We start from the raw sequence: 12,503 nt of genomic DNA, 5'->3' as shown, positions 1-12,503 counted from the left end.
AACTATCTTTGGATTCATTCTATTCCGTTTTGATATTTTATCACTAGCTTTGGAAAAGATTCGTTCACATTCTACTAATGTAGCCTGCTATGGTATTTTGGCCACAATTGGGGATCGATATTGATTCCATTTCCACCTATCTAATATGTTGATATTAATTGGATATAAAATATCGGATAAATAGCTTTGAATTTCATTTATAGAATCTTTCTCTGATGTCCCAATTCCCATGAGCCTATCCTTAGCTATTCTCTCCCTCAAGGATATTTACTTAAATAAATATTTTTATACACTTTGTTTCCCTTTATTTCGCTTTCCCCCATTTATTTATTTAAATTGAACAAAATCTTCAGTGGTCTTTAACAAATTATACATGTGAGCTTAAATAAAAAGAATAAAGAATTACGAAATTTCAACCCTTTTAATTGTGGGGTCTAATATGCCCAATATAGGACTCCATATTTAAAAATTTAAGAAAGTAATCAACTTTTTTAACCACTTTCATTGCAAAAGGCAAAATAATAAATGATGGGAAAGAATGAAGTAAAAGTACTTTTAATTTGTTTGTATGTTTTCCAGCATCATAGGCATATGCCTAAATAAGAGAGATTATATAAAAATATTAAAAGATTATTTATTCAACAAAAGGTAGGAAAGGAGGTCCAGATAAATCTAAGGTATTTCATTAAAGGGCTTTAATAAAGAAATTTGTTTTTCTATTTTATTTTTATTATCATTTATTATTTTCTATGTTGCCAAGGCTATCAAATTCAGAACAACACACAGTTTTTATCGTCCCAAGATTCTAACAATAAGAAAAAATTAGATTAATTTACTATAAGGACCTTTACCAACATGAAACATGTTGAATTCCAATAGGTTTCAACATCATTTGGAATTTTTTGCCAAATGCCATTATATTTAAGTAGTAATCTGTATTTTTGAAGTAATAATGGACTTTGAGATATGTTTGTTGCAACCATCCTACTTTAAGATATTCTGGCAAATAATGTTTAACACATGTATCAACATTTTATATGCTGCAAATAGGTTTGAACCCATATACGTAGAGATTGCAGCTATATAAGTTGGGTTAATGATGCTTACTACCTTAAAGTACTCCCTATCAAATTTGAATTTTGTTCATTTTTCATTTGGATAGGCACTACCAAATATATTTATAATATATATTTGAAAAATCATGATTTTTGGAAAGCCTCTATGGCCTAGTAGGCAAGAGCTTGGCTTACTGATCCCATGGTCCCGGGTTCGAATCCCGTGAATGGTCATGTTTTTTTCTTATTCCAACTTGGTGGTTCCATCTTTGGGGGGGGGATAATATATAGGAGGCCGGACTCGACCACGTGATTCCGTATTAATATATTAAATAATAAGGGTCTTATTACATTTTAATAAATTTTGGTCGGTATTTAGCAAATTAGGTTGGTATTTAGAATATTTCCATACATTCACTTGGTATTAAGCATCAATTAGAGACTTTAATGGATGCCGAGGATAGAGTACATAATTAATATCTAATATTATTTTTTCATTTTCCACGATTCATCAATAAAGTGGCTATACAGTTTCTTTATTTAATATATATATGTAAATCAAGTATTCTATCACATGACAATTGGTATATATATGTATGATTGATTTGTATATGACATTTATAATATATATAATATATCTCATTTATAACATATCCCCACACATATGATCTTACAACTCCTCAATCAGCCGATTTGTAGGTTTCCTAGCTCTTTGTGATTTCCGCGTTTCTAGTTTTCCATTATCTTCCACATTTTCCAAAATCTCAACTATATCCGACTCTCTATTTTTTTTATTTTCTTCCTCTCTCTGACTCCATATTTTCTTTATTTTCTTCCACTGGCCCAGACTTCTCCATTTCTTTAACTACCTCCCTTTTTCTAAGTTGATCCGCATGCTTTCCTACCATTCTATCCTTGTTTTCTACCAAATAAGAATATCTACCAGTTCTGGATTTTATAACTCCTTCTCTCCAACCTGAATTTATTTCATTATGCACCCATACCAGTTGTGCAATCTCAAATTCCCTCATTTGACTATGTTCATCATGCGCTGCTTTGTCGTATATTCGATCGTTCCATTTCATCTCTAACATTTGGATGTAACCAATTTAATCCCGTTTTTAGATTTCGCCCCAATAATAACTTTGCCGGTGAACGTCCAGTTGATTGATGTTCATCCATTCTATATGCTATCAAAACTTCTCCCACGGCTTCCTTAGGCTCCCTGATGTCTTTCCTAGTTGCAAAATATCGACTCGTGAGGGTTCGTATTGTTCTTTCCGCTAGACCGTTCGTTTTTAAATGGTACGGTGTTGTATGTATCAATTTAATATTTTTCTCGAAACAAAATTTTCGAAATTCTCCAGAAATAAATTGAGGTCCATTATCTGATACAATTTGTCTAGGTGTTTCAAACCGTGCGAACCATTTCCTTAAAGCCTTGATCTTAGTCGTGTTCATTTAAACAATTATTTTTTTTAGTTTGTTTTTGAACAAAAATTTTAAATTTCCTTAACCCGCCCGCCCATTGTTCAAATTTCTTAACCCGCCCGCCCAGCCCGCCCATAGTTTCAAATTTTTTTAACCCGCCCGCCTGCCCATTTTCGAAAAATTTTTCACCCGATACCCCGCCCAATGCAGACCTCTAAAATTGATTATAGTTTCGGAAACAACCTAATGCCGACCTCAAAACAATTAACATTTGTTGATATTGCAAAGTAAGTCCAATATGAATCTATTCCCATTCTAAAGGTTTTCAGAAAAGTAAACTAGATTTCTACATGGAGAAGTAGATGCTCATAGGATCCTATTTATTGTGAAATTGGTTCTAATGATATTTTGATTATGACCAAGATAACATCTATATATTAGAGTAGTAATTTTTTTTAATTCAATCAAGATAATAATAAAAAAAAAATTTTCCAAAAAATAGCAAGATCTGAAGCAATTTCAATTTGTTCCATATCATGCTTTGATCTGGTTGAAACAGCCTTTAATGCACTAGCACTAATTGTAGTCTCATATCGGGCAAGACACATCTACCTATATTTAATGATAGTATCTTAATTTGATTATTGAAACGACTAAACATTTTTTTACCCTCTTGAGTTTTTTTTTGTAGAGAATTATTTCCCAATGCCTATATTAACACGTCCCCTATTATATTGTTAAATAAAGGACAAATATATTAGGTTGGAAATATCGATTTGAGATGACTCCTAATCATGTAAATGCTCAGATTGCCTCATCGGAAAAAATCAATATTAGTTCTTATATACGAAAATTCGAGGATTTGGTCATTCGGTCGCTCAAATTGTATACAATAACGAGTAGTATAGGTGAGTACTATTATACACATGATATTTAAAAAAAATTTTTTTTTTATTAAATTTAAGTTTAAAAAATAAGTTGTATAAAAAAAATTGAGGTAGTTTATCATATATGAATTCATGATTAATATAAATTTAGAAAATTCTGAAAAATGACTATTAAACTAAATAAATAAGTTTAAAAAAATTATAAATATGGAACCGAGAAATGAATACATGTAAATTCTGAGGCCAGGATAAAGCCATTAGACCTATATTAAGGAAATGTCATCTTTTGAATCATTTAAAAATCTACTAGTTAAATGGTGAATGGTATGTTAGTCTTTTTGAAGGTTGATAATATATGATTGTTGATTTTTGTGATTATTTTATCTGGTAAATATTAAAATTATTTGATCCCCTAGAAATCCAGAACAAAGTATTGGAAATGTTGACACAATTGATATTCTTGCGAGTCAATTACCACCTTTTAGATTCCGATCAACTTTTTCTCAATTTCTTATTCAAGCAAATTGAATTTATAGAACAAGGCTATTATGAGTAAATAATGATAAAATCTTATATTTTTTCTTCAGAATAAAAACTGAAACGCAGCTTAATTGCTCAGAATTAAAATTACTCAAAGTTAAGTATTTTTACTGAATTTCACAAATATTTTTCTTAAAATTTAATACGATTTTGCTAAGTAAAATTATTGATTTTCTCGGAATTTTTTTATTGAATTTCTCAGACTAAATACTAAATAATAGCTCATAAATTTTTAATGTTTTTTATTTTTAAGTCCATTTAGCTTAAATATTTATTTTTATTATTTACCTTTCAAAATTTATGATTTTTTGAGTTGAGTGCTATAAAAATAATCATTCTAAATCATGGGGGGGGGGGGGTTATAATCACGACAATGGGATCAAATAAAAAGATTTTTTGAGTACTATTGAAATTAATTATCACTCCAGGTCCTCGAGTCTAGGACTAGGGAGGGGGGTGTTTAATACTTTTCCATAAAAAATATGGCTATAATTGTGTAAAATGAAAGTTAATTAAATTTTAAATAATATTAAAATTAGCACTTTATGCATCTGATCTAGGTCTGGGGGGGGGGTATTTTTTTATAAAAAGAATATCCACAAGGGTTTGATATAAAAGCTAATAAATAGATATATTTAATTTACAGATCATCAGTGAGGGGGGGGGTGTATTTGTATATGGATTTCCAATGAAGACTAACAAACGAATCTGTTTACAATTACTCATCTCTATGCTCTCAGTAAGTCTGGGGAAGAGGGAAGGATAAAAATTCTAATATAATCTCGACATTATTCTTAAAATAAAAAAAGCCTTTCGACTGCCTTGTTATTCATCAGTATCACTACTGTGAATCACCCATGGGAGGGGGATAGATTTTTGAAATAAAATATCTAAGCATGGGTCATATCTGAAATAAAATAAAATGTATATTGATTGCTATGTTAATTAGAGGTGGGCGCGGGCCGTGAAATTACGCGTGACCACGGTGGGTCACGGCGTGAGTGTGAATAAATTTTAAATTCCAAAGCGTGACTAGGCGTGACGGGCCTTTCCAAAATTTTCTCCGGGCATGATCGGGCGTGAACATAAATTTCCCGTGAATCACGGAAATTTTAATTTTTAAAATTGTTTTTTTATAAATATAAATTTGCAATTTTATAGCAATTTTTTAATTATAAATTTGCAATTTTTTAATTATAAATTTGTAATTTTTTAATTATATTATATTTCTTATTTAATTTAGTTCTTTTTTAAAAAAGAATAATTTATGAAGACTAAAAATCTTCCGCATTTTATAAACAACATCCGGTATCATTTTGTTAGTCCTATTTTCTTTTTATGTTTAGGTGTTTTTTATCGCGAGACTATATGCTAAATTTTGCTTAAACTTTTTACAGAAAAGTCAGCTATATTTTATTTGTAAAGATCTTCAATCTTTAAATGCAACAGAAAGTGAAGGATTTTAAAGCTAGGCCAAGAGATAAATGTTGGTGTTACATATGGATAACAAAATATAAAAGTTGTGGACCGGAAAACTCATGAATACTATAGGTCCAAAAATATACCATAAAATAAAATTTAAGATTAAAAGCATGATCAATAATAATTACTTGTCCATAATCACTGATATTTGACGGATGACTATAAAAATCTAAGTTTTTTAACCATTACAGGACATATTATCTTTAAGGATTTTAAATTAAAAACATTTATTTTGGCCACAAGGGCAATGGATGAAAAAAAAGTCAAAATTAAAAGTGTAGTCAATTCAATTTTAGGAGAATATACAGAATTAGAAAATTACTTAAATAAATGTATAGTTGTGAGTGATAACGGAGCAAATCGCCATATACTAAATAATATTATGCATTATATTTTTGACAATTGTTTAACTGAAATAGCCTTAAATATAAATGGTGTAAAAAAATAGTACAATATTTCAAACAATCTACAGCTAATATCAAACTAAGCCACACCCTTAAACAAAATGTAATAGCGAGAATTACGAGATGGAACTCTGTATATATCATCTTAAAATCATATTCTGAAATACAGGTGTACTTGTTTAGCAAGCAAAAATTAAATAGATTAGCCACAATTGATATCAGTATCATACGCTAGTTAGTAAATTTTTATCAATATTTAAAGAATGCTCGGATAATCTGAGAGCAGATTCTTATCCCACAATAAATAAAGTTTTTCTATGGAAACAAAAATTAATAAAATTTTGTTAACTTTCTAAACGTGATACAATAATAATCAAAATCTTAAAATACAGAACAAGATTTATTTTAAAAGATTATTATGCAGCCACTACATAAGGTAGGCTTAATTCTAGATCCGAATTTCAAAAGACTTAAGTTTTTAATAAAAGAAGAAAATGATATATATAAAACAATCTTAAAAATGCTAAATGATATAAAATTAGATGATATGCATAAGTCGATGCCAACTATCATTTATAACTTTCCGAACTTATCCTAAACTCATAAAAACCGTATATTCTAAATGGTCAATACCAACTATCACTTTCCTAATTCATCCTACACTCATAAAAGACCGTATATTCTAAAAAAAATTTTAGAGAATTTCTAGAACTTAAAAGATTCATATAAGATAAATAACGACAAAATTTTGAAGCTTTGGAAGCAGGAATATTCATTTCCTTTTTTGAGAATATTATCGAGTAAAATTTTGTCAGCTGCAAGTTCGGCTTCTAGTGAAAAGTTATTTTCTGTAGCCAATCTCTTATTAGAGGAAAGGCGTACACAATCGAAATAAAAAAAGATGGACATTCTTCTTTTTCTAAATAAATTTTTATTTATTTTTTGTTATTAATATGGATTATGAAATTAGAGAAATAATAGAATGAATTCAATAAAGTGTAAAATTATAGCAATAGTTTTATAAAATTTAAAAACACCGTGAATTTTCAGGCGTGACGTGCGTGAATCAAAATATTGCTTGTTGTGAGCGGGCGGGTTGGGTCGAAAATTTTTTAATGGTAAGCGTGAATTTTTTTATAGCCACCGTGAGCGGGCTGGTCGTGAATGAAAAATTAGGTCCGCGCCCATCATCATTCTTAATATTTGGATCTAGGGTATGAAGAGGGGGGAGTTTATGACAACCTTTTTATATATAGGTATCAAGTGAGATTTATCAAAATTGTTAAGAATTAATCAAGGTTATCGAAGCAGATCGGTTTGGGGCAGGAGCCAGGAATTTTCTACAGGGGAGGGGGTTACTTTTTTTGGAACATTAAAAATTTATTTGAACTATTAAAATTTATTATAACCAATCATATTTTAAAAAATGACAATTTCCAACAAAAATAATGAAATATTGGATAATACAAAATATATAAGAGCAAATATTGATTGTAGTATTTTTGAGATATGTTTTTATTCTCTATGAAGAAAAGGTAATATCGGTATTGTTGCCAAAATATACAATAATTATAATATATTTGATGAAAACTCCAAAATATATTTTAAAGTATAAGCAATACTTTCATTGCGTTTCTTTGGAATGTATCTACTAAATTCAATCTTCCATACCAATATTTAAATTTTGAAATTGATTGGTATTCAGATGCATTTATATTCTCTGAATAGAATTGAGCTAAAATTTTTTTTTTTAATATCAAGATTTAATATATCCTCAATAGAATTTCTAGGTAATAGTATTGTATGAACGATTTGTTTATTTAGTTGCAAGCCGAGGCTTGCCAATTTCGCTGTCACCTTACCAATCACATAGTTTTCTAAGTTCTAATATAATAATATTCGCGATTCTCATAACCTCCAAATCCATATCATTTTTTGAAAAATATTGCATACAATTGTGTTAAATAATTTATTAATACATTCCAATGCAAAAAAGATCGGTTGTCGTATTGAATCTAATGAAAAGTAAATCTATGTTAAAACAAATTTCCATACCCCTTTCTCCAATTTCAATGAAGATCTTGCTTCATACCTCCCCCCTAACTGCTAGAAGTTTCTAGGTAGGCTTATCGAATGGGACTATATAAATGAATAAAATTGACTAAAAAGAGGAAATTTTCATGGATTTAATTAGCTTAGTATTATTTAAATTTTTTTAAAATGTTGGTACAATTTTTCATAAATTTTTAAAACTGAATCGTATTTAATAAAAAAAGATTCATATATCTCAAATTATCAGAGGAGTTATTATATTTCTAATGTTTAATTTTAACCCAATTTCGTCACCATTATCATATTTATAAATCAAATGATTCAGTTTTTAAAATGGGCCTTTGTAACCAGTAATCTCGGCTTAGAGAACCAGAAGGGTATTATATTTTTTTTGAAAAATTTAAATCATATGCCAATTATGGAAATCAATAGTACTAAGAAAAAATATTTCTTAAGTAACTAGTTCTAAGCGTTTCATATATCTGAGCGATTCATTTTGTAAACTGAGCGTTTTCGTTTTATATCAGAAAATTATTATTCTCTTTACAATAAAGTTTTTTTTATCTGAACATCAAGAAATAATTAAGCATTCAGTATTTTTTCTGAGCGTTTAAGGATTTTTTTCTGAGCGTTTCAGTTTTAGTTTGTTTTTATTATAAACTTATTTCATTTTTATACAAAATTAAGGATTTAACAAGGCGTTTATTATTTTCATTTAAATTCTCCTCAAAACAAAATCTTTATTAAGGGATTGCCCAAAATTGATTGACAATTTATTTCAATTTTTTTCTTTGCTAACACGAGAGGTCAGTGATTCCACCATATCACCCGCAATAACACTCCCTAAAATTATTAATCTAGCGGAAGTTATCATAGCATCTGATCAATCTTTACAATCTCTAGGTTATTTATTTGACATTTCTTTGTATATTTATAAATATTAATTAGCCAAATTTAAGCTGGTTTTGAAATTCCAAATAAACGGTGACTATTACCTCAGTTTAGAGGTTTTAGCTTAAAGAATGGCTTAACCTTAAGTGAAGCCCCAAAAAACAACTCTCGCCTCAAAACTTAAGCTTTTTTTCAGCATACCCCTTATAATTTTTTTAAAATTATTTTACCAAAAATTATCAATGCTATATGATTGTTATACTTTTGCCATAAATTATTTATTAAAGCCTCGGGAGCTTATTTTGTTCTAATACAAGAACTTTTTTTGATGACTAATACACCCGAAAAAAGAAAGGAAAGGGTTGACTTGGATATGTTAAGAGATGTTATCACGACACTTTTATTGAAACATATGGATTATCCGGAGGTTATCTTTTACTTTTATTATTACTCATATTTATCCCACGTTTTTAATATGCTAAATTTTTAAAATATATTTTGCTAATTTATCAGTCAGAAGAATGAGATTTGATTTTGAAAGATTAATATTGAAAATTTAACGAAAGGTTATCTATCTGTTTTATAAAACTTTTATAACATTTATAAATCTCACATACAGATCATGTCGCTAATCGGGCTCGTGCTGACATCACTAAGGAAGGAATATACCAATTATATTACTTCAGAAAATAATAAATACATTCAATTATCACTACGAGCTTTATTACAAATGCAAGAAACTTTCTTTACGCCCAACTATAGTAATTCTGAAAATTACGATGGCTGCCAATTAGTCGATAAATTGATTGACCTTTTTCGCTCTTTACCTTCTTTTTATATCTTCCCTGAATTTTGCAAATTTTTAGGAAGAATATTGTTCGCCCCAGTTCCTATCATGACGGACGTTGTCTTAACCGATTTCCGTGATAATCGGGAAATTAAAGTATTCTCGTTTTTATTTTATATTAATATAGTATTTTTGAATATAACATTTTGACACAAATAAAAATATAAGTTAGATTATAAATTTTTCCTTTTAACGATTCATTTGAAAATAAGATATTCGATTCCTACAAATACTAATTGTCAACGATGGCCTTTTATTTTGTCGTGATAATGTAATTACGATCTATTATATTATTGTAAATATAGTGTTATTAGAATCTAAAATTTGTTATATTAACTAGTCAAGAATAATGACGCTTGAACATTTAATGACTCTCAAAATATGTGCGTTATATATACTGGTCACAACTCTTCGACCGATGGATTTTGAATTAAAGAAAAGTTTTTTTCTTATAAATCATATAGCTATATAAGTTTGAGTTACCATTATATTTTTACTTAATTAAATCTTTATATTCTGTAATACAAATATACACAGGCGAATCTGCTAAATCGTTTTTGATATCTTTTTGGACTGAAGATTTTGAAGGATCTCCAAATGAATATATTTTGTTTGTAGAGTAAATTTAATTATAATTCTTTAAATGTGTTAATTATTGAATGTTATTTTAGGAATATGTTAGATCTGATTTATTCTGCTACAAGCATCTATTTACAAATCATTATCAGCTATCAATCAATTCTATATTTTGATATAAATCCAATAAAATCTTCTCGAATATTGAATCTTTTAAAGAAACTACTTTTAGTTTTGACATCCCTAACTAAAACAAGTTAAAAGAATTTTTAAATATTTGCTAGTTTTTAATTTAAGAGAATAATACTTGATAAATTTATTAGAGATGCACTATTCCAGATTTTTCTGCCTATTTCGCTACGACTTATATAATTATTCAAATATTGGTACCAAACAATTCTGATAACGATGTACCGATATTTTTTATCGGATCGGGACGATTTTCCTTTTTTATAAATTTCGATTATCAGCCTATATTATTAAATTTGCCGATTCGATTCGATATAATGGTCTTTTTATTTTTTTAAAAAATATAGATTTATAATATAAGTAAAAATTAATGTAACAAATATGAAAATAAAAAAGGTCATATTTAATTTTATTAATAAAAATGAGTGGGTAAAAATTAAAAAAATTTTCTCTTCAATTATTTCTTTATTAGGGTAAATATAACTATTATAAAATAAAGCATTATTTTTTATTTCAATTTTATTTTCAATTTCAAATATTCACATAGTTTATATTTAAAAAAAGATAATAAATGGATATATTTTGTTGAAAAAATGTGAAAAGCTTAGTATAAAGTCAAAAATGATTATAAAATTTCAAAATAAGATATAATTTTCACAATTATTGGGGAAAAAAATATAATATTAATAAAGTAATTAATTTTTGCTCTCTTTTATCGATTGAGATTCAAGTTCCTTTTTAGCGTCAACATTATAATTGGGAGCAAGTTATCCTAAGTCTATAATGCATAGGATGTTCAATCAGGGGGTTTCGGTCATTGAGAGTATAAAGCTGAGATAATTGCACTTTATTATGTTTAGGGCTATCCTTTGACATAGGTAGAATCTCTCGTTGGGATCCTCCGCATAGCAGAGATCCATTTTCCCAGCTCTTTAAAGAAGGCCAGGGCGTTAGAGCCAAACGATGTTAGAGTCGTGGCGATTAGTGGTAGGGATGTATAGTTGGCAGGTAGCGATGGCGAATATTTAGCGAGTTTACTCGTCTCGGCGTCCAGTAGAGCATCCATATTTATATTGAGGGGCAATAGGATGCATGAGAAATCCCTGGTTAGGAATACCCCCTTCTTCCAAAGGATCATAGTAGAACCATCACGCTTACCATCAGAATTGTAAAGGTTAGTAGGCTCGAGGGTTAACGCGGATTTAAGGCCCTGGCAATAGTATCATTGCATTTTGAATGCCTAATGAATCTGCCTCTCAGCGCTTGCAGTGCAAAGAGTGACGGCCTTTTGAGTTGACCGTTAGAGGATACTGTGATAGGGTATCACCATATCACAAATAAGTCTATGATCGATGGCGTGACGTAGCTCATCATCGCTTAGGGGCTTGTCAAGGTTTCGCAACGAGAAATTCGTACTTGCTGTCTACGGAAATGGAGAAGAGTAGAGAATGGTCCTCAGGTTGGCTTCTCGATAAGGTATGCAACGGAGTTGCCAATTAGAGGCTTATCCAAGTCCTTCTATAGTGCCTATGAGGGAGGATCGATTAATGAGAGAAACTTTTATAGATAAATTGCCTGCAGAAGCAAGGGGCCAGGATGTTTTATGAGTGTGTGTATGATGGACTCTCAAGACAGGCGAGGGGATATGAACGCACTAACGGAAAATAGGAAGGTCGACCTTATGCCAATTCCGCCGGATTTATTTGGTAAGGTAGCCTGTAACCAAGATAGGTCTCCAAATTTAAGATTGAATATATCTTCTGTGAAGCGTTTAATCTCGAGTTCATGCGCAGCGAGGTTGACATCATATTGATTCGCGACGATCGGAGTGTATATAAAATTTTCGGAATTAGAAGGTAGTTCTTCAATAGGAAGAAAACTTTGTGGGCTGGGAGTGTATCGCGAAATTCTTCTTCTTCTTCTCCGTTTTATGGCGATTTCCAGGTTTACCCGGGTAGGCCAGTTTTCCCTCTGATTTTTCTTTTCCATTTTTGACGGTCCTGAGCATCAATACTTGTAAGATTCAAGCTTCTCATATCCGCCGCTATCACATTTGTCCACGTCATCTTGGGTCTTCCTCTAGGTCTTGATCCTCCTACTTCCATCATTGTGCATCTCTTTACCCAGTCATCTCTTGTCATACGTTCCA

At 29.8% G+C, this 12,503-nt stretch overlaps 1 protein-coding gene across 3 annotated transcripts in view; it reads left to right on the top strand.

Annotated features, from left to right (window-relative positions):
* Positions 1-12,503, top strand: part of LOC135923203 (uncharacterized) — a 105,930-nt gene that overhangs the window by 52,002 nt on the left and 41,425 nt on the right. For all 3 annotated transcript variants that reach the window (XM_065457826.1, XM_065457825.1, XM_065457827.1), the window contains 8 exons: positions 3,234-3,394; positions 3,790-3,925; positions 8,600-8,754; positions 9,030-9,169; positions 9,362-9,685; positions 9,930-10,029; positions 10,127-10,208; positions 10,261-10,421. In XM_065457826.1, the coding sequence (XP_065313898.1) occupies positions 3,234-3,394; positions 3,790-3,925; positions 8,600-8,754; positions 9,030-9,169; positions 9,362-9,685; positions 9,930-10,029; positions 10,127-10,208; positions 10,261-10,421 (1,259 nt within the window). The remainder of the gene's footprint in view (positions 1-3,233; positions 3,395-3,789; positions 3,926-8,599; positions 8,755-9,029; positions 9,170-9,361; positions 9,686-9,929; positions 10,030-10,126; positions 10,209-10,260; positions 10,422-12,503) is intronic.

Source organism: Gordionus sp. m RMFG-2023, chromosome 2 (assembly GCF_954871325.1).
Source record: "Gordionus sp. m RMFG-2023 chromosome 2, tfGorSpeb1-WG-v2, whole genome shotgun sequence".
NCBI lineage: Eukaryota > Metazoa > Nematomorpha > Gordioida > Chordodea > Parachordodidae > Gordionus > Gordionus sp. m RMFG-2023.
Note: the sequence above shows the minus strand (reverse complement) of the source record. Positions and strands in the feature narration are given on the sequence as shown.